Below are 18,736 nucleotides of genomic sequence, written 5' to 3'. Positions count from 1 at the left end.
CAGGCCTGGAAGGCTCACCTCATGGGCCGAGAGGGCTGTAAACAGAACTCACGGAGGACTGCGGTATTGCAGAGAGCCCAGCTGGCACAAGGTAAGTCATTCATACACCCACTTAACCCCCCCCCACCCAAGCCTGGGGGGGGGGTAGTGTTAGACCCATGGAAAGGGCCCATGCTGCATATTGGTCAAATATAGAGCTGTGTTCCAGTCTCATGCCGAGAGGTGCATTGAAATGTCAATTTGTTGTATAGTAAATAATGTGTTTTGCATTCTTGTGAATTCATAAAAACTGAAAAGGGCAGTAATGCTTTCAAAATGCAAAACCAATGAGTGCATGTGAATGATCAGTACAGTATGTGCTCAAGTGATAGGTCATTGGTTACGAATTGTCTGTTTATATCCTTTCACTGAAAGTTTATTTTTTGTTTTAATTTGTCCTTTCCTGACCTTTGCCATCACAGGAACTTTCATGTTTTTTCCTCTGTCCTTTGTGTGCGCATACATGCATGCCCGTCAGTGGAGGCTGCTGAGGGGAGGACGGCTCATAATAATGGCTGGAATGGAGTAAATGGAATGGCATCAAACGTTTGCTGTATTTTATACTATTACACTCCAGCCATTACCAGGAGCCTGTCTTACCCAATTAAGGTGCCACCAATCTCCTGTGATGCACATTCTGCAAACATGTACACACACACAGCATTCAAACACTGTACAACCTTCTTGCCTTGCAGTTTACCTGTATACAGTACACACAAGGCAATTCCAGACTGAAAATATTTTGGCTATCAGATTGTTCTGGCAATTATCACATAGAAACTTCATTGGGAGGAAAGATGTTTGGCATGCTTTTACATTTTGTATCACTTTTTATTTTTTAAATCATGATGACATTTGGCCGTTTTAGGCCCTTTTTAGACCTACAGTGCATTCGGAAAGTGTTCAGACCCCTTGACTTTTTCCACATTTTGTTACGTTACAGCCTTATTCTAAAATTGGTTCATTTTTTCCCCCTCAATCTACACACAATACCCCATAATGACAAAAACAAAAACAGGTTTTCAGAAATGTTTGTAAATGTATAAAACAATGTATTCAGACCCTTTACTCAGTACTTTGTTGTAGCACCTTTTGGCAGCAATTACAACCTCAAGTCTTCTTGGGTATGACGCTACAACCTTGGCAAACCTGTATTTGGGGAGTTTCTCCCATTCTTCTCTGCAGATCCTCAAGCTCTGTCAGGTTGGACGGGGAGCATCGCTGCACAGCTATTTTCAGGTCTCTCCAGAGATGTTTGATCGAGTTCAAGTCCGGGCTCTGGCTGGGCCACTCAAGGACATTCAGAGACTTGTCCCAAAGCCACTCCGGCGTTGTCTTGGGGGTGTGCTTAGGGCCGTTGTCCTGTTGGAAGGTGAACCTTTGCCCCAGTAAGAGGTCCTGAGCTCTCTGGAGTAGGTTTTCATCAAGGATCTCTCTGTACTTTGCTCTGTTCATCTTTTCCTTGATCCTGACTATTCTCCCAGTCCCTGCCGCTGAAAAACATCCCCACAGCATGATGCTGCCACCACCATGCTTCGCCGTAAGGATGATGCCAAGTTTCCTCCAGATGAGACACTTGGCATTCAGGACAAAGAGTTCAATCTTGGTTTCATCAGACCAGAGAATCATGTTTCTCATAGTCTGAGAGTCCTTTAGGTGCCTTTTTGCAAACTCCAAGCGGGCTGTCATGTGCCTTTTACTGAGGAGTGGCTTCTGTCTGACCACTCTACCATAAAGGCCTGATTGGTGGAGTGCTGCAGAGATGGGAGAACCTTCCAGAAGGACAACCATTTCAACAGAGGAACTCTGGAATTCTGTCAGTGACCATCCCTTCTCACCCCGATTGCTCAGTTTGGCCAGGCGGCCAACTCGAGGAAGAGTCTTGGTGGTTCCAAACTTCTTCCATTTAAGAATGATGTAGGCCACTGTGTTCTTGGGGACCTTCAATGCTGCAGAATCTTTTTGGTACCCTTCCCCAGATCTGTCCCTCGACACAATCCTGTCTCGGCGCTCTACGGATAATTCCTTCGAACTCATGGCTTGGTTTTTGCTCTGACATGGACTGTCAACTGTGGAACCTTAATTAGACAGGTGTTTTCTTTCCAAATCACGTCCAATCAATTTTATTTACCACAGGTGGACTCTAATCAAGTTGTAGAAACATCTCAAGGATGATCAATTAAAACAGGATGCACCTTAGCTCAATTTAGAGTTTCATAGCAAGGGGTCTGAATACTACATTAAATAAGATATTTCTGTTTTATTTTTATTAAATTTACAAACATTTCTACAAACCTGTTTTCAATTTGTCATTATGGGTTATTTTGTGTGTGTGTGTGTGTGTGTGTGCGTGTGGTTGAGGGGGGAATAACACTCAGTACATCCTAATGGTGGAGGAAGTCATTCTCTTCTTTTTCTCCTGTGTTCAGGGAAGCCTGGCAGTGTGGCTAAGCTTAAGCAGGTGTGGTCAGTGGGAAGTAGGGGCAGGGCAATGGGCAAAGGGAGCAGGATTCCGGCCTTGGCACCCAGAGCCAGCCGAACCCACACCAGCCGCCTCACCCCAGTCAAACGGTGAACCCACACCCAACCGTCCCTGCCCCAGTCTTCTCACACAAGAGCACCCTAGATTGACCAAATGCTTGGAATGAGGAAGAACCATGGTACCGTCCCAACAGTATAAAATACCTTCCTTTACAATCACTGATCTAAAATGACATGATAGGTTTCAATCATATGGCTTTATCCCAACCTATGTAGTCGCCTTACACAAATGGGAGAGGAAATGAGGGAAGCAAATTTGTCAGTTTTGGGCTACAGTTTCATGTTGACACCCTGACTAGGGAGGACTGGATTAATTTCCCTTGCAACTGAGTCCGTCAGAACAGAGACCAAAATCTGGCTAAAATCAAAAGGGAGGGATACTGAATGATATTGCAATATTATATATTAGTATACTACATACTAAGTTATTATAATATAGTAATAATACTAAGCTGTTTATTGATTACTCCAAATCCAATAACAGCCTGAGTGTAGCTTTACAACAAGCTTTATGCAGGGCATCTGTTTACATTTCTCTTTATGTCTCTCTGTGTGGCTTGTAATCTAATCAAATATTTTTTTACATTGATACAGTAGTTGTGTAAATGTGTGTCTTTGTAGGGAAATTAATTACAGTAAGAAACATAGTTATTATATAGCACCTTTTGCTTGCCAATGGAATTTATCATGCTTTTCACATTGTCACACTATTTATTGTCTCAATCTGTGTTTTTATATTTTGAGTGTTTAGACCAGGGGTGTCAAACTCATTCCACGGAGGGCCTAGTGTCTGCAGGTTTTTGGTTTTTCCTTTCAATAAAGCCCTAGACAACCAGGTGTGGGGAGTTCCTAACTAATTAGTGATGTTAATTCATCAATCAAGTATAAGGGAGGAGCGAAAACCCGCAGACACTCGGCCCCCCGTGGAATGAGTTTGACACCTGTGGTTTAGACAATCAACACTAAGCACAGATATTTGGCCTAGCCAAAAAGTCATTTCAGGTAAAATAGGAATTCTTAATTGCTAATTGAAATAGAAAATAAATGAGAGAAAACCTTCTCTTTTTTCTTTAGGAGTAATGTACGTTAGTGGTAATTTTCCCAAATATCTAAGATTTGAGAATGGTCCCACTTGATGAAACATCTTAGGCACTTAGTTCACTATAATACTTTCTAGATAGGGTAAGATGCACCCTTTTATAGGGGTGCATTTTTTTCCCATATGTTACTTAACATGCTATTGTATTTTGTATATGTAGCCTAAATCAGAGGGATTTTATACCAAATGTGTGAATCTTGACCTAAATCTACAAGTTATAATTATCTCCAAGGTACACCCTACACCAGTACAATGTGGACTGGAACTAATATAAAGTGTCCACTTAGCAGACAATACTATTTTACTGCTTCATATGTTATATGGTGTGTTTCATTGTTATCTGCTGGTCCTTTGCCTTGAGTTACCAATCTTGATCAAATTATAGGACAATTTGACATTTTCTTACATCCCAATATTTTTGTCTCTTTCAGCTTTTTCATATTTAGGAAATTACATAGGTGTATATCAAAGGAGGCTGGTGGCAGCTTCATTTGGGAGGACAGGCTCGTGGTAATGGATGGAGCGGAATCAGTGGAATGATATCAAATACATCAAACACATGGTTTACATGTATTTGATGCCATTCCATTTTCCCCGCTGCAGTCATTATTACGCGCCGTCCTCCTCTCAGCAGCCTCCACTGATGTATATTTTCCTTGTGGATTTTCAGTACATATCAATCAGTATTGACTGTACATATTTGATTTACAAACATTTTGTGCAGAGATTGAAACATCTATGTTTGATTAAATAAAGTTAAATGAATCTATACAGTGCTGTTGTCTCTTAGTCTGGTGAGTTTGAGATGCCAAATATGTATTTCAAAGACACCTGTTGCAATATTTTACACCAACAATTACAGTATCTGTTATCCACCCAGAAGCCCTCAACTCTTACCCAGCACTCAGCCACATTAAAACACTGATATAACAATACATATTTAATGAATCTGTTAAACATCAACACAAAAACTAGTTGTGACTTAAAATGTCATTAAATATTTGTTCTACAATCTATGGCAAACATTTACTAAATTATATTTTTATGTATCCTTTGTAGTTACTAAAACATCCCTAATCTTAAAAATCAAAGGCACTAAACTGGCATGAAAAAAGCTGTTCAGTGTTAAATGCTGCCATACAGTTTGCTGAAAAAGTGGTTAATTTTGTATAGACATAAGTCATGTACACTTACTAATTTTGTTTTCCTACCTATTGACATTACAATAAACATTACAAAAGTGAAACATTAAACAGGTCAGTGAGAATGAAAGAATGTCATTCTTTTCACATTGTCTTTCTTAGTTGGATATTTTAGTGACATCGGTGTGTCCTACTAGGCCTACATACACATATTACAATTAACAATTTAACAATATTTGTTGCATAACCTTTGTCACACTGGACTTAAGCTTGACAATCATGGAGCAGTGTTTTTGGCACAAACCAGCTCCTTATTTTCCACTACACTCCACATCCTGAATAGCTCCTGAGGACTCAATTTATGGACTACGATGAGGTTTTTGAAAAAGCAAGGTTCTCTGTTCATTGGACTCACTCTGCGTTTCATGATGCCAAATGTCCTAAAACCTATGTGCATCTCTGGAGTCAAGTGTAGCTTCTGGAGGCACATTCCCAAAAACACATCATCAATGGGATAGAGCTCCAAGTCCTCCGAAACCACAAACAGTCTCTGAGCTAATTGTGAGGACATTAAAAACCCACCACCACCAACATAAGGTGGGTACGGTTTGTCAAACAGCTCTTTGGGGATGTAGTATTTACTTTGATGGTTTCTGATGGGGATGGCTTTGGATATGGTGTCCCCAACAAATAAGTTCAGCACTTTGCGGTCCTCAGTCTTGAAACTAATAAGTTCCAGTAAGTTCTTTGTATTCACGAAAACGTCGTCATCCCCTTTGAATATAAACTTGGCACTGGAGCAGTGAATATCAAACCATTTCAGAAAATTCACCTCTTTCAAGGTGAGGTTGAAAAATGTGTCCATAAAATCCCATTGAAGAATGTCTCCATATATAATGTCCTCATACTCAATCAACTTTTGAAGGTTTTTCGTGTCTTTACCATTTGTAGGGCTTCCTAGAAGAAACAGCGTTTTTATTCTCTTACCATCAATTGCCTGTTCCCTACCCCAGGTATTCCGCACGGCCTCTCGCCTATCATGCTGCTCTATAACGGATTTTACAACCATGAGCAAGTGCACGTCTCCATTCCTGCATTTATCCGGGTGATTTATTAACATTGGGAAATACCGACAATGTCTGTGTAACACAAATTGGTGGAACCTCGGATCCAAACGTCGAAACCAATCATTTTTCCTCACGGCTGAATCTTCACTGCAGTTCATAACGTGTACATCCCAAGTAGCCAGAGTAGCGTTGGACACCTTCACCCGTGGCGCATCCAAATCATCACCAAGAACAGGCGGCAAGTAGTTTCCCAAACTGCTTTTCAATAGGCCTTTTCCTTTGTAGAAATCACACTCAGGTCCACACCAACCGGCGTCTTCCATGCGTTTAACCTCCATATCATCCTTGATGCTGTTATCCACAAGCTTGAACTTTTGGATCATCAATAAAGACGCAAAAACTAGAGACAAGCTCAGGAGAGTTTTCAATGCCCTCTTTCTCCTGAAAAAAATATCCATATCTATGGCGCGAAACGTGTAATGAATAAGAAATCCTTAAATTGAATAGGTACCCCTATTGTTAAAGCATCTCATCATTCATTAGTGTCAATTTTGAAAAATTGAAAGCTGCGCATAAATTACAGTTTGGTTACATCTTAGTGAGTCTATTCACTGTCCCGTGACCAGCTACCTTGAAAGTAGGTAGCTGGACGCCACCATGCTATTCCTTTAGCGTACAAAATGACGAATCTATATTTCTTGGAAAGTAATATCTGCTATATCATACTAAAAAAACTTGTTCGATGAGATTGTGGACTGGTCTTGAAAAGTGACTGTTGCCAAGCTTCTCCCCTTACTCAGTTCCCACTAAGCATGGACCGACTTCTTTTGTACATATTTTTTGGGGGTCCTGCCCAGACCGGCCTTCTTTGTTTGGTATGTTTTTGGTGTGGCCTGGACCAGCCACGGGTTGTTGATTTTTGATCCGGTCCGAACCAATCATAGATGTCTATATTTGGTTCAGATTTCGTCCGTTCCGGAAAATATGTATTTTGAACTTTCATTCATAACCTAAAATTAACCTAACTTCGACGTCAGAAAAATACGTATTTTCAACATTATTTTGCTTACTGGGTTTTTTCTCCTCTCCCCAATACACCTATCTGTGACAATATACAGTTTTCTTATTTCACATCACAGGTGGCTCACTAGACTGCGTCTCCGGTTGGCTCACTCATCTTTTAGGCTTTAAATTAGATATCTAATGGCATAAGCTACTTGAAAAACTAAGGCTGAGGCTATATTGTCCATTTGATTGCACCTGCTATTTATTTATCAGCCATCAAGCAATACAGTGTATTGTCTTATAATGATAATAATACTGTATTATATAATAGGTTATTGTGCATTATTATATGCATTATAATATCACAGCCTACATACAATTGCCCATCAACGTATCTTCAGAAAACGTAATTATAAATTATAGGGTACATTTGTTTTGCAGCAATCATCCATTAACACAAAAATATATTTATCACACACATACACACAAAGAGAAAGAGAGATCCACAGGGACAAAATCAGCGTAACTCTAGACGCCCAAGCACAGATTAAAGGGGAAACCGGTGCCTTGGGGCTGTGTGAGGAAATACATTACAAGCTTTTACCACCCCCGTGTGTCGGTTTTGGAAATTGTCAAATGTGTCGTGTTTTTCCACCTCAAACGACCTTATTTATACCCTGTATAAACATGTATTTAGTGCAGTAAGACACGACACTCAAGTTTTAGTCGAAATAACAAAGGCAAACAGTAGCTAGTAGGCACCATTGACTGGCACAAGGAATCAATTGTTTCTTGATCAATCAACATCAAAGAGACCTCGACCTCTGATTGAACTGCACGTGACTTCTAGACGTAGCTATATTTTTCAGAATTCGAACGCTGTCTCGATTCACCACTCGGATTAGAAAACAACACGGTGTCTTTTTATCACGACGATTTTACCGTTTGCTGACGACCTGTATTTAGAACGACATTTCTTTTGGTTGAATTAGCTAGCTACGCCCACAGAAATTTGTGCAAAAGCGACTGTTAACAAGATTGCAATTCAGTGACTGACATGTAGCTAACTTCCGAAAATGAGGAAGAAACAGGTGAGTTTGTCCGAGTTAGTAGCTAGCAAACGTTAGCTAGTTAACCTCCCACAATATATACTATTATTTAACAGTATTTAGCTAGCGATTAAGTTGTCCTACCTAGCAAAACAAAATGCTACCTAGCAAGCGATTTAATTGTTTGTCTTTGGGAAATCCTGTTTAGTCCTTTCATCGACTAATGGTAGTCTGTTAGCTAGCGGGGCAGTAGTTAGCTAACTATCTGTTGGTTACGGTAGCCAGCTAAGAAGTGTTATTAACTAGCTAAGTCACTGTCTGTGCAACTGTGTTGATTAACAAAGTGTGTTAACTCATTTCAGGTGTCGAGTTAGCAACTTGAAGCGGTGAAAGGAGGAGTGCGCTGTTGCCTCAAGCGACCTAAACCTCAAGGTGAAGAGTTCAGATAAGGTGAATGTTGTTTTTAGTTCTCGGTGTAGATAACGTAAACTCACTCACTTTTGTACATCGCCTTGGTCCTTACAATTGACCTTATTTTTGCGCCCATTAAACGTAATACTTCCAGATCAACTGTAATATAAATCCAATTGTTAAGCACAATTTCTCCCCTTTCCAACTAAATTAATGACGAGACCTTCATGATGCCCATCTCTGCATAATTCAACAAGGCAATGAGCTCCGTCGCGTCTTTTTAAAAATGGCGGGTGGGGAGCGAATGCTACGAAGTGATCTTGAAGGGGGAAATATGTTGTGTCAAAATAGTTTTCACCCGATTTGTCCAACTAATCAACTTTAAAATGTAAATAAAACGTAAAGTTTATGTAGTGTCTTATCACATACCTATTTGAAGAGGGGTTTAGGGCTGCGCTATCGTTAGCCTCACAAGTGAACTGCAGCTGTTCCGGGTTTTGAGTCATGATGGCTCGCAGTAATGACGTGCAATAAAATGCAATTGCATAGTCATGAAATATTAGTTTAATATTAGCAATAATTATATTAATTTAGACTAATGACGTTCTTACAAGTGTATATGGTTCAGCATGATTTTAATCTGCGAGAGAAGGGCTACCCCTGGTGGAAAGAGGCTAAGGCACAAAATGAGTTGCAAATGCGCGCTGTACGTTACGTAGTCACACGTCACGATGTAACGTACAGCATCAGAGGGGTCAGTTTTTTTCATATTTTCTCCAATGCTGTTAGGCATTGGCTGGTCCATCAGTGTTATAGAAGCCTTTTAGTATTTTTAATAATCTGTTTTGCCTTCATAGAGTTCAGTGAAGAAGATGGATGTTAAAAAAACGAAAATGGAAGACTCAAAAACCGAAATTCCCCTGAATGACTGTATGGTTGGCGGTTGTAGGGAGTCAACAACTACTTCTGAGAGGCTCATCTGTGACGGTTATAAATGGGATGAAAAGACACGGTGTGGCGCACCACCAGACATGGATGAATTGTGGGAGGGTAAAGAGAACGGTCTGAGATTTGAGTTGAATTACCGCGGAACAAATGTGTTACCAGAGAATATGGAGGGTGACGAAACTGAAGAGGGTGTTGTGATTGACAAGAGTATCTTCCTTGATGATGACAGTAACCAGGTTCTTCCTGTGGAAAAGTTCTTCGGAAATATGGAAGTTGTACAGGTGAGAGGAGATTTTTATAAGAAGTCCAATGTGCTTGGTGTGATGGGTGAAATACTGGTCTGATGTTTGGAGTATGTGGCCTAATTTCAAATAGTGTTATTTCCATTTGCCTTGTAGGATTGTCCACAGAGATCTGCAGCCTCCTCGAACTTCAGCAGGAGGGAGCACCGGAGACAACAGTACTACGCCAAAGAGGACAGTGAAGAAGAAGAGGGCTACACAGACATACAGCAAGAGGACATAGGTGGTACTTAGTTTATAGAAGTAACTAAATCCTATCAATGGGATGGATTAAAATCTCCTTTTACTAGCCTAATGGCAGACAAGCCTGGGAAAGTGGATTTGTTCAATGGAACGAGGGTATCAAGTTAACTTTTTGCCAGCATGTACCCCAAAGTTTTTAAATTTGTATTGATATTTAAAAAGCTATTTGCACTAACAAAGTAACTTCTTGCTTTTCAATTATCAGGACCTATAGTTTATAGTGTGTATATTGTTTAATTGGTACAGGGTAAGCACTCGTTATATTTTTATTGAATGTCTTTTAGTAAGTTACTGGTTGCCTTGTCAGTATGTATGCACAGTAATATCTTTTTATTTGGTGTTTTTATATTGCTATGTAATAGCACGACTGAATGAATGCAACATATACATCTTGTAGTCTTTAGGCAGGTTTCCATTGACCCGGGTTTATTAGACAAAAGCAATGTAGCGACAAAAAATGGGAATGTAATGGAAACAGCAGAAATAGGAAACACTTTCTGAAGACATTTATAAATTATATATATAATACATTTATAAGTCATATAAATTACAACATTTATATCTGTTCGACAGTTGGGATTTTAAACTTTGTGACAAATGATGATGGAAATGGTGTTTTTCAAATAAATGATTGCTGAATACAAATGAGAACGGACTGAGGTTTGGAAGGTTCATGGGGAAAGTGATGTCATCATGTAACTATAAGCTCCATGCTACATTTCATTCTAAATGCCTACTGCTTGCAAAATCAATTTCTTCAACTGGTTGGCTGGCAAGTTTCACCATTTAATTATTTCTGGTCTGCAGGAGCGAAGTTTCACAGTGGCGTGGACTGTGGTGAAACGTTGGCACAATATTAGTCAATTAATGCATTATATCCATTCTGGCTTTCTCGGACTACCTGAGACATGAAAACGATAGGTGGGAGAGAATGAAGTCTTGTTGCCAGTTTGACTGCAATTTGCCTAAACGGGTAATGGAAACTCATTCTGATTGGCTGGGCCTGGCTCCCCAGTGGGTAGGCATGGCTGCACACCTGCCCAGTCATGTGACTAGACATGAATTTTTTTCAATTGACTGATTTCCTTATATGAACTGTTGCTCAGTAAAATCTTTGAAATGGTTGCATGTTTTATATTTCTGTTCAGTATATTTTCAATGCCAACTTTGTAAATGTCGACAATCACTGTAGAAGTTAAACATAGGTAATGTTACAATGCCAATACAAGGAGCAAGTAAACTTTTTGAATTTTCAACTTTTAAGAAAAATAAGTGTTAAATAGAAAATAAAAATTACAAATAATTAAACAGCAGCAGTAAAATAACAATAGCGAGGCTATATACAGGGGGTACCGGTACAGAGTCAATGTGCGAGGGCAACAGTCGAGGTAAAAGAGGGGTCTGGGTAGCCCTTTGATTAGCTGTTCAGGAGTCTTATGGCTTGGGTGTAGAAGCCTTTTGGGCCTAGACTTGGCGCTCTGTTACAGCTTTCCGTGCAGTGGCAGAGAGAACAGTCTATGACTAGGGTGGCTGGAGTCGGACAATTTTTTGGGCCTTCCAATGACACCGCCTGGTATAGAGGTCCTGGATGGCAGAAATCTTGGCCCCAGTGATGTACTGGGCCATATCCACTACCCTCTGTAGTGCCTTCCAGTCGGAGGCCGAGCAGTTGCCATACCAGGCAGTGATGCAACCAGTCAAGACGCTCTCGATGGTGCAGCTGCAGAACCTATTGAGGATCTGAAGACCCATGCCAAATCTTTTCAATCTCCTGATGGGGAATAGGTTTTGTTGTGCACTCTTCAGGACTGTCTTAGTGTGTTTGGACCATGATAGTTTGTTGGTGATGTGGATACCAACCTGCTCCACTACAGCCCCTGTCAATGAGAATGGGGGTGTACTCGGTCTTCCTTTTCCTGTAGTCCACCATCATCTCCTTTGTCTTCCTCATGATGAGGGAGAGGTTGTTGTCCTGGCACCACACAGCCAGGTCTCTGACCTCCTCCCTTAGGCTGTGTCATCGTTGTCGGTGATCAAGCCTACCACTGTTGTCATCTGCAAACTTGATGATGGTGTTGGAGTTTTGCCTGGCCATACAGTCATCGGTGAACAGGGAGTACAGGAGGGGACTGAGCATGCACCCCTGAGGGGCAACCCGTGTTGAGGATCAGCGAGGCGGATGTGTTGTTACCTACCTTTACCACCTGGGGGCGGCCCGTCAGGTAGTCCAGGATCCAGTTGCAGAGGGAGGTGTTTAGTCCCAGGGTCCTTAGCTTAGTGATGAGCTTTGAGGGCACAATGGTGTTAAATGCTGAGCTGCAGTCAATGAATAGCATTCTCAAATAGGTGTTCCTTTTGTCCAGATGGGAAAGGGCAGTGTTGAGTGCAACAGAGATTGCATCATCTGTGGATCTGTTGGGGTGGTATGCAAATTGGAGTGGGTCTAGGGTTTCTGGGATAATGGTGTTGATGTGAGCCATGGCCAGCCTTTCAAAGCACTTTATGGCTACAGACGTGAGTGCTATGGGTTGGTATTCAATTAGGCATGATACTTTAGTGTTCTTACAGAGAGTGTGATCACACAGTCGTCCGGAACAGCTGATGCTCTCATACATGTTTCAGTGTTACTTACCTCGAAGTGAGCATAGAAGTTATTTAGCTCGCCTGGTATGCTCGCGTCATTGGGCAGCTCGCGGCTGTGCTTCCCTTTGTAGTCTGTAATAGTTTGCAAGTCCTGCCACATCCGACGAGTGTCGGAGCCGGTGTAGTACGATTCAATCTTTGTCCTGTATTGACGCTTTGCTCTTACAAGCTTCCGGGTTAGAGTCCCGCTCCTTGAAAGCGGCAGCTCTACCCTTTAGCTCAGTGCGGATGATGCCTGTAATCCATGGCTTCTGGTTGGGGTATGTACGTACGGTCACTGTGGGGACGAAGTCGTCGATGCACTTACTGATGAAGCCAGTGACTAATGTGGTGTACTCAATGCTATCGAAAGAATCCCGGAACATATTCCAGTCTGTGCTAGGAAAACAGTCCTGTAGTTTAGCATCCGCTTCATCTGACCACTTTCTTATTGACCGAGTCACTGGTGCTTCCTGCTTTAGTTTGATTGTAAGCAGGAATCAGGAGGATATAATTACTGTCAGATTTGCAAAATCGATTTAAATTTCCCTGCATTAAAGTCCCCGGCCTCTAGGAGCGCCGCCTCTGGATGAGCGTTTTCCTGTTTGCTTATGGCCGTAAACAGCTCTGCTGTAATAAAATCTGCGTGACTCCAAAACAATATAGTCAAACCTGAGACAACTCTCTTTCAATACTTTATTGGTTCCCCCCACACAACTATCGTGTAAACAGTAATGAAATTAGAATACACGTTTAACATCCAAATATAATCTGAGAACACATTAAAAGTATAATATATATATATACGAAAATGTCCAAACAAATCATTCTCTATGCGTTGGAGTGGCAGGGTAGCCTAGTGGTTAGAGTGTTGGACTAGTAACCGAAAGGTTGCAAGATCCCTGAGCTGACAAGTTACAAATCTGTCATTCTGCCCCTGAACAAGGCAGTTAACCCACTGTTCCTAGGCCGTCATTGAAAATAATAATTTGTTCTTAACTGATTTGCCTTGTTAAATAAAGGTAAAATAAAAAAACTGTATTTGACAGGTGTAATCAATCTGGTAATAGCTCCACCTTGACATCTGATAGGAGAGGGGGGGCCTTCAGTACAACAAAACAGTGTTTTGCATTTTAAATTCAACGGAAAAAGGTAGTGAATGACCAGTTGAAGAACATTGTGATTATGGCGGTCCAGAAGAAGATTGTACGGTGTGTGCTTCACGTGTTTCAAATTTTAAATAGTCACATCCATATTGATCAGGCCACAACCACCAAACGGGCACACATTTACCTCAAAGGCTGTTGAAACATGGTGAGCACCATTTTGGGAACACGTGTCTTTCAGTACAAACCGTCACACAATGTAGCAAGCATTGAATCGCACTGAATGCACCCTGTGCATAGGGATTAGGGGACGATTTGGGATTGGCCCATTGACTACTACCCAATCAGTGGCTCATAATTGAGTGCTTTTTAATATCACTAGCACAAAATGATCAACAAATCAGCTGTTCTGAGAGCAGCAGAAAACAATGTTCCCTGCCCAGAATTACATTTAGTTCAATTTACCAGTAGTCATAAGTCTTGTACTTTATCCGTTTAAGAATAACCAACAAACACTACAAAAAGCATCTCCCCTGAAATGTAAAAAGCGTTTTCCCTTTATAATCATTTTCGTTTGCCCCATTTGTACATGTTTCTTTTATCACACAGCAAGTCATGGGCACCTTTCTTGTGGCATACAATATGCACCAGCTTTAGATTCTCCCGAGTGAACAGCAGTTTATAAAAATAGTCCAGGTTTATGCTGCTGCTTTTGCGGTTCTGCAGTGCTTCCACCAGGGCAGGAATGACCGTCCTCTTCTTCTCAATCCTGGGATAAGATTTCTACAGATTTGATCCATAACCGACAGGACATACATAACATTCCAATTGATAATTAAGCAAGCTTTTTTGTAATACTGTTTCAAACACGATTGTGAGCCTGACATTCTAAATGATATTAATAACCGTTATTCACTAAACTCACCTGTGGTCCAAGTTCCAGGTGCTAAAGAGAATCCTGCTCTCTCGGTTGCCATAGGGGTTGATGGAGTGGAGGGAAATACATTCATCCTGGTCAAATGCACCCTGAGAAAGGGAGAGGGATGGGGGAAGGACACAGGCTATAAGACTGGATGCTATGGAGCCAAACATGATCTGGTACTGTTGGTAACCATTCACATCTCCATCATGACTGTTACTATTGTACATCACATAATTAATTATGTTGTGTTTATGCTTTATTAGTCAAATCCTGCATTACTAGCCACTTTCAGGTTCATAAATGTTACCTGACAGGAGAACCATCCATCCTTGGTGCATAGTCGATTGAGTTCCTTCTCCGTCCTGTTGAAGTAGCAGCCATTGTACTTGTCAGACTTCAGCTGCATCACCAAGGACTCTGCAGTCTTCTTGTATTCCTCCTTGAGTTTAGGCTTTTGGATTGTTTGAGCATAACTATCCACCTGTGAATAAGCAAACTATAAAATCAGTGAACGAGTAAGTATATTATTTCCCCTCAGGAAATAGAAGGGCAGATAACAATTTGGAGTAGATTTGTTATAATGAGGTACTCCTTGAGGATCACTTCTTGACAGTCCCAACCACTTTTAGTGTCAAACCAAAGCATCAGTAATACAGTTTTACCTCCTTCATGTATCCACGAATCCTGCTCTCACAGTTGTACTTCATGTAGGCCGATTTGGTCTTAAATCTGACATCAATTCCTGAAAGCACAGAAATGGAAGAGTGCAACTTTAAAAGGCACAGTTTGTTTCAGCTAAATATAAAAAGTGTCTTATACTTTGCTCCATCTTGCTTTAGGCTATCACATTGTTTCCTGCAGGATTTATTTCCATCTCAAGATAGAGGACTTTTTACCTTGGAACCAGTCTTCATCATCTTCTCTGTTTTCAGTCTCAGAGCTGTCCTTCAAATGCAGCATTAGTTCCCCCAGGAGTTTGCGTCTCTTTGGAGACCGCTCGTCAGAGAGAAGCCCCTTAGCCGCATCAATCAGAAGAGCTGAGTTCCTGTCGGTGTCCAGCAACCGGCCTATGTCACAGACAACTGGAATAATAACAAATCATACCTGTTATTTAAATTGATTCACAGAACAACTTTAGTTAGCTACACATCTAAGCCATGGCACCAATGTGACCAACTGGGTTTGAAGCCCAGACAGCCTAACTGGCCAACCTGGACTCTGAGGTAGACGTAACATAGTAAATGTAAATCTGTAACACTCCAATTAGTATGATATGTTGCGTTTCATATGGTATGTATTAATTTGTGGATGTCCATCATCCATTTCGTATGATACGTTACGAATTAAAATTCATATTAATACTGTATGTAACAAATTGCAATTCGTACAATATGTTTCTAATTCCAATTTGTTGTTGCTAACGTTGGCTAAGTGGCTAACGTTAGCTAGGTTAGGGGTTAGAATCAAGATGAGTAGTTAGGTTAAAGGGTTAAGGTTAGGGCAGTGTTTCCCAGGACCAAGTCTGGGAAACACTGGGTTTGGGGAAGGGTTAGCTAACATGCTAAATAATTGTAAAGTAGAAGGTAGTCGCAAAGTTGCTGAAGCTGTCCATGATGAGGTTCAAACACGCAACCTTTAGGTTGCTAGATGTTCACGTTATCCACCCTACTTTTTGCTTAAGTAACCTTCTGTCTTATGCAACCATACCAAACATATCATACTAATTTGAGTACCCCGGATTTACATTTACTATGTTACGTCTAGTCTATGAGATCAGGCATCACTGGCAGGTAAAGTTAAGCTACACATTAGTGAGTGTGGTTAACTGCTCTTCTTACAAGTGAAAGCATGGCTAATCCATCCTTTTCAAATCAATTAACTCAATTATTTGCCTACATAAAGTATTTGAAGAAGTGCATATTTAAATTAGTATTGTTATCATATATTTACCATGCACAGCTACATAAAGTAGGTCTCAACATTATATTAATGTGCATGCAACCAAGTCTGAGGTGGTTAGTTGGAAACAACTAACAAACAACTGTTTGTTTTAACTGTTTTTTTTACAGTCAGTTACAATGTTTAACTCACATCCGCTCCATCTCATCCATCTCTCATCCAACTGTTTTTTTTACAGTCAGTTACAATGTTTAACTCACATCCGCTCCATCTCTCATCCATGGCAAGAAGGACAAGTTCAGCATTGTCTGGAAGACTTAGGAAATAGTCCTCTGACAATTCTGTTCCATCTTCATACAAGCAAATATGCGAACCGACGAGTGGAACCTATAAGAAAATGATTCACATAATTTCAACAAAAGAACAATGTAACTGTCACTATCGCCATTTCCTTATTGCAGATCTAGACCTGCTGTTTCGGTCTGGTAGCAGTAGAATATGCTAAATATTGCTAAACTACTGGGCGAAATCGTACCTGTAGAAGTTTACTCCCCTTTTTGAGAAGCTCTTTCAGACTTGTTGCAGCTACCCCATATTTTGTAGTTTCATTCAGACTTCTTATTTTGACAAGTTTGTTTTTTCTGAAAAGTCCAAACATCGCGCCTTTTCTTCTATGAAGACCATTGTGCAAAAACATGCAAAGAAAGGACTCATACTGCCAACTACTGGACAGGCTGTAAAATGATCCAATAATCTTCTTCTATGGTATATTGGCGATCACACAATTTAATGTAATTTCCGGATGGAAACAGGATTCCCCAAAAAACGTAACAAATTACCATCATTTAAAAAATAATACCGATCTGGTCCCTACACAGGGGAGCCTGGGAGGGTGGGTCTTCCGGCACCAGTACCCGTTGCAAGTCTTCAGATGAAAAATCCATAAGTCCTGAAAACTTTTCTGCCGCAGCCACAATAATATCCAGTTTCTTCTTTGAGACTTGTGGTGTATAGTTTATAACTGTGGCAATGAACGCAACAAAATCCACCCTTTTAACACGCAGGGTATCTTTTGTCTGGCAGAAAACATTTACTACAGGCTGTGGTGTATCCACTACCATTTCTTCACTAGCATCACATGTTTTCTCAATTCTTTTAATCGCCTCTGCATAAGATATTCGATTGACAGCTCTAACTTTTGCCATCTCAATCTCCTTCACCCTTAAAGGGCACTTCAGGAACTCAGGATCCTGATCCCCACCACAATTGCAACACCGTCGCCCTTCTACACACCGTTCTTCAGTATACTTTGTTCTTCTGCACACACTTGAAAGATGGCCAAATCGTTTACAAGTCTTACACTACAGTGGTTTGGGGACGAAAGTAAGATAAGCTTACGGCTTATCTTACATAACCAAGCTTCACATGCGTAGATCTGCACACAATCTTTATCAAAAAACAACAGGACCAACAGACTTACTTATTTTTCTCCATTCACGCCAGGCACCAATCACACCAGGAATTCTCTTCATGTATTCAACCTGAACATCTGTTGTCACCCCTGAGATGACTCCGTTGACCGGTGCTCTACTCCGAAGTTCAAAATACAAAACTTCTGTTGTCCGGATTCTTCTGAGCCCCACTGCAATCTTCCTCTGCTCTTCAGAAATACATTTAATCACAATAACACCACTCCTGGTCACTCTGACAGACTCCACTTTTCCAAGCGCATTCTTCACCATTTTCGACACCTCAAATGGATTTCCCACATATGCATCCTTACTCAACAAACGCATCTCAACAAGATGCGATTCATTATGATTCACACACATATATTCCACTCTAATTTTAGACAATTTCCTTTTTGTTCCAGTTTTTGATACTACTGTTGTCCATTCAGAACATTCGTCTCTTATGCAATTTTCAATTCAAAAGCTTTATTAGCATTAGAAACATACACCATTTATACAAAAGTATGGGGATACCCCTTCAAATTAGTGGATTCGGCTATTTCAGCAACACCCATTGCTGACAGGTGTAAAAAATTAAGCACACAGCCATGCAATCTCCATAGACAAACATTGGCAGTAGAATGGCCTTACTGAAGAACTCAGTGACTTTCAATGTGGCACCGTCATAGCATGCCACCTTTCCAACAAGTCAGTTCGTCAAATTTCTGCCCTGCTAGAGCTGCCCTGGTCAACTGTAAGTGCTTTTATTGTGAAGTGTAAACATCCAGGAGCAACAACAGCTTAGCTGCGAAGTGATAGGCCACACAAGCTCATAGAACGGGACCGCTAAGTGCGTAGCACAAACTGCCTCTGGAAGCAACATCAGCACA

General features: G+C 40.8%; 4 protein-coding genes across 6 annotated transcripts in view; 2 read left to right on the top strand and 2 right to left on the bottom strand.

Moving 5' to 3' along the window:
- Positions 1-4,448, top strand: part of LOC129829959 (centrosomal protein of 104 kDa-like) — a 35,108-nt gene extending 30,660 nt beyond the window's left edge. For both annotated transcript variants that reach the window (XM_055892018.1, XM_055892017.1), the window contains 2 exons: positions 4-91; positions 2,469-4,448. In XM_055892018.1, the coding sequence (XP_055747993.1) occupies positions 4-91; positions 2,469-2,614 (234 nt within the window). In that variant the 3' untranslated portion in view covers positions 2,615-4,448. The remainder of the gene's footprint in view (positions 1-3; positions 92-2,468) is intronic.
- A 121-nt stretch (positions 4,449-4,569) lies between these two features.
- LOC129829961 (UDP-GlcNAc:betaGal beta-1,3-N-acetylglucosaminyltransferase 7-like) lies at positions 4,570-7,508 on the bottom strand. Its single transcript, XM_055892021.1, has one exon. It carries the CDS (start codon positions 6,344-6,346, stop codon positions 5,099-5,101), a length of 1,248 nt encoding a protein of 415 aa, XP_055747996.1. The 5' UTR covers positions 6,347-7,508; the 3' UTR covers positions 4,570-5,098.
- Positions 7,509-7,741: 233 nt separating this feature from the next.
- LOC129829962 (UPF0688 protein C1orf174-like) lies at positions 7,742-10,497 on the top strand. Its single transcript, XM_055892022.1, has 4 exons — positions 7,742-7,984; positions 8,305-8,392; positions 9,211-9,582; positions 9,700-10,497. Exons 3-4 carry the CDS (start codon positions 9,226-9,228, stop codon positions 9,835-9,837), a joined length of 495 nt encoding a protein of 164 aa, XP_055747997.1. The 5' UTR covers positions 7,742-7,984; positions 8,305-8,392; positions 9,211-9,225; the 3' UTR covers positions 9,838-10,497.
- A 2,653-nt stretch (positions 10,498-13,150) lies between these two features.
- LOC129829958 (DNA fragmentation factor subunit beta-like) lies at positions 13,151-17,109 on the bottom strand. 2 transcript variants are annotated; one of them, XM_055892014.1, is made up of 7 exons: positions 16,931-17,105; positions 16,656-16,782; positions 15,393-15,578; positions 15,159-15,238; positions 14,804-14,977; positions 14,500-14,600; positions 13,151-14,343 (listed from the first exon to the last, which is right to left on the bottom strand). In XM_055892014.1, the coding sequence occupies exons 1-7, from the start codon at positions 17,090-17,092 to the stop codon at positions 14,139-14,141; spliced, it is 1,035 nt and encodes a 344-aa protein (XP_055747989.1). In that variant the 5' UTR covers positions 17,093-17,105; the 3' UTR covers positions 13,151-14,138. The 2 variants fall into 2 exon arrangements, with proteins under 2 accessions (XP_055747989.1, XP_055747991.1); XM_055892016.1 differs by having other exon boundaries at positions 14,182-14,357; positions 16,931-17,109.
- Positions 17,110-18,736: the final 1,627 nt, after the last annotated feature.

This window comes from Salvelinus fontinalis, chromosome 31 (assembly GCF_029448725.1).
Source record: "Salvelinus fontinalis isolate EN_2023a chromosome 31, ASM2944872v1, whole genome shotgun sequence".
In the NCBI taxonomy this organism is placed as follows: domain Eukaryota; kingdom Metazoa; phylum Chordata; class Actinopteri; order Salmoniformes; family Salmonidae; genus Salvelinus; species Salvelinus fontinalis.
The sequence above is the reverse complement of the archived record's forward strand: the minus strand, read 5'-3'. Positions and strand labels throughout refer to the sequence as shown.

What these genes read in the sequence shown, in the direction of transcription:
- LOC129829961 (XM_055892021.1), bottom strand. Translation starts at nt 6,346, where the DNA reads ATGGATATTTTTTTCAGGAGAAAGAGGGCATTGAAAACTCTCCTGAGC.
- LOC129829962 (XM_055892022.1), top strand. Translation starts at nt 9,226, where the DNA reads ATGGATGTTAAAAAAACGAAAATGGAAGACTCAAAAACCGAAATTCCC. An exon ending in GAAATATGGAAGTTGTACAG is followed by an intron (nt 9,583 to 9,699) that starts GTGAGAGGAGAT and finishes TTTGCCTTGTAG; the next exon opens with GATTGTCCACAGAGATCTGC.
- LOC129829958 (XM_055892014.1), bottom strand. Translation starts at nt 17,092, where the DNA reads ATGTTTTTGCACAATGGTCTTCATAGAAGAAAAGGCGCGATGTTTGGA. An exon ending in TTCGTGGATACATGAAGGAG is followed by an intron (nt 14,978 to 15,158) that starts GTAAAACTGTAT and finishes GCTTATTCACAG; the next exon opens with GTGGATAGTTATGCTCAAAC. An exon ending in ATGGATGGTTCTCCTGTCAG is followed by an intron (nt 14,601 to 14,803) that starts GTAACATTTATG and finishes TCCCTTTCTCAG; the next exon opens with GGTGCATTTGACCAGGATGA.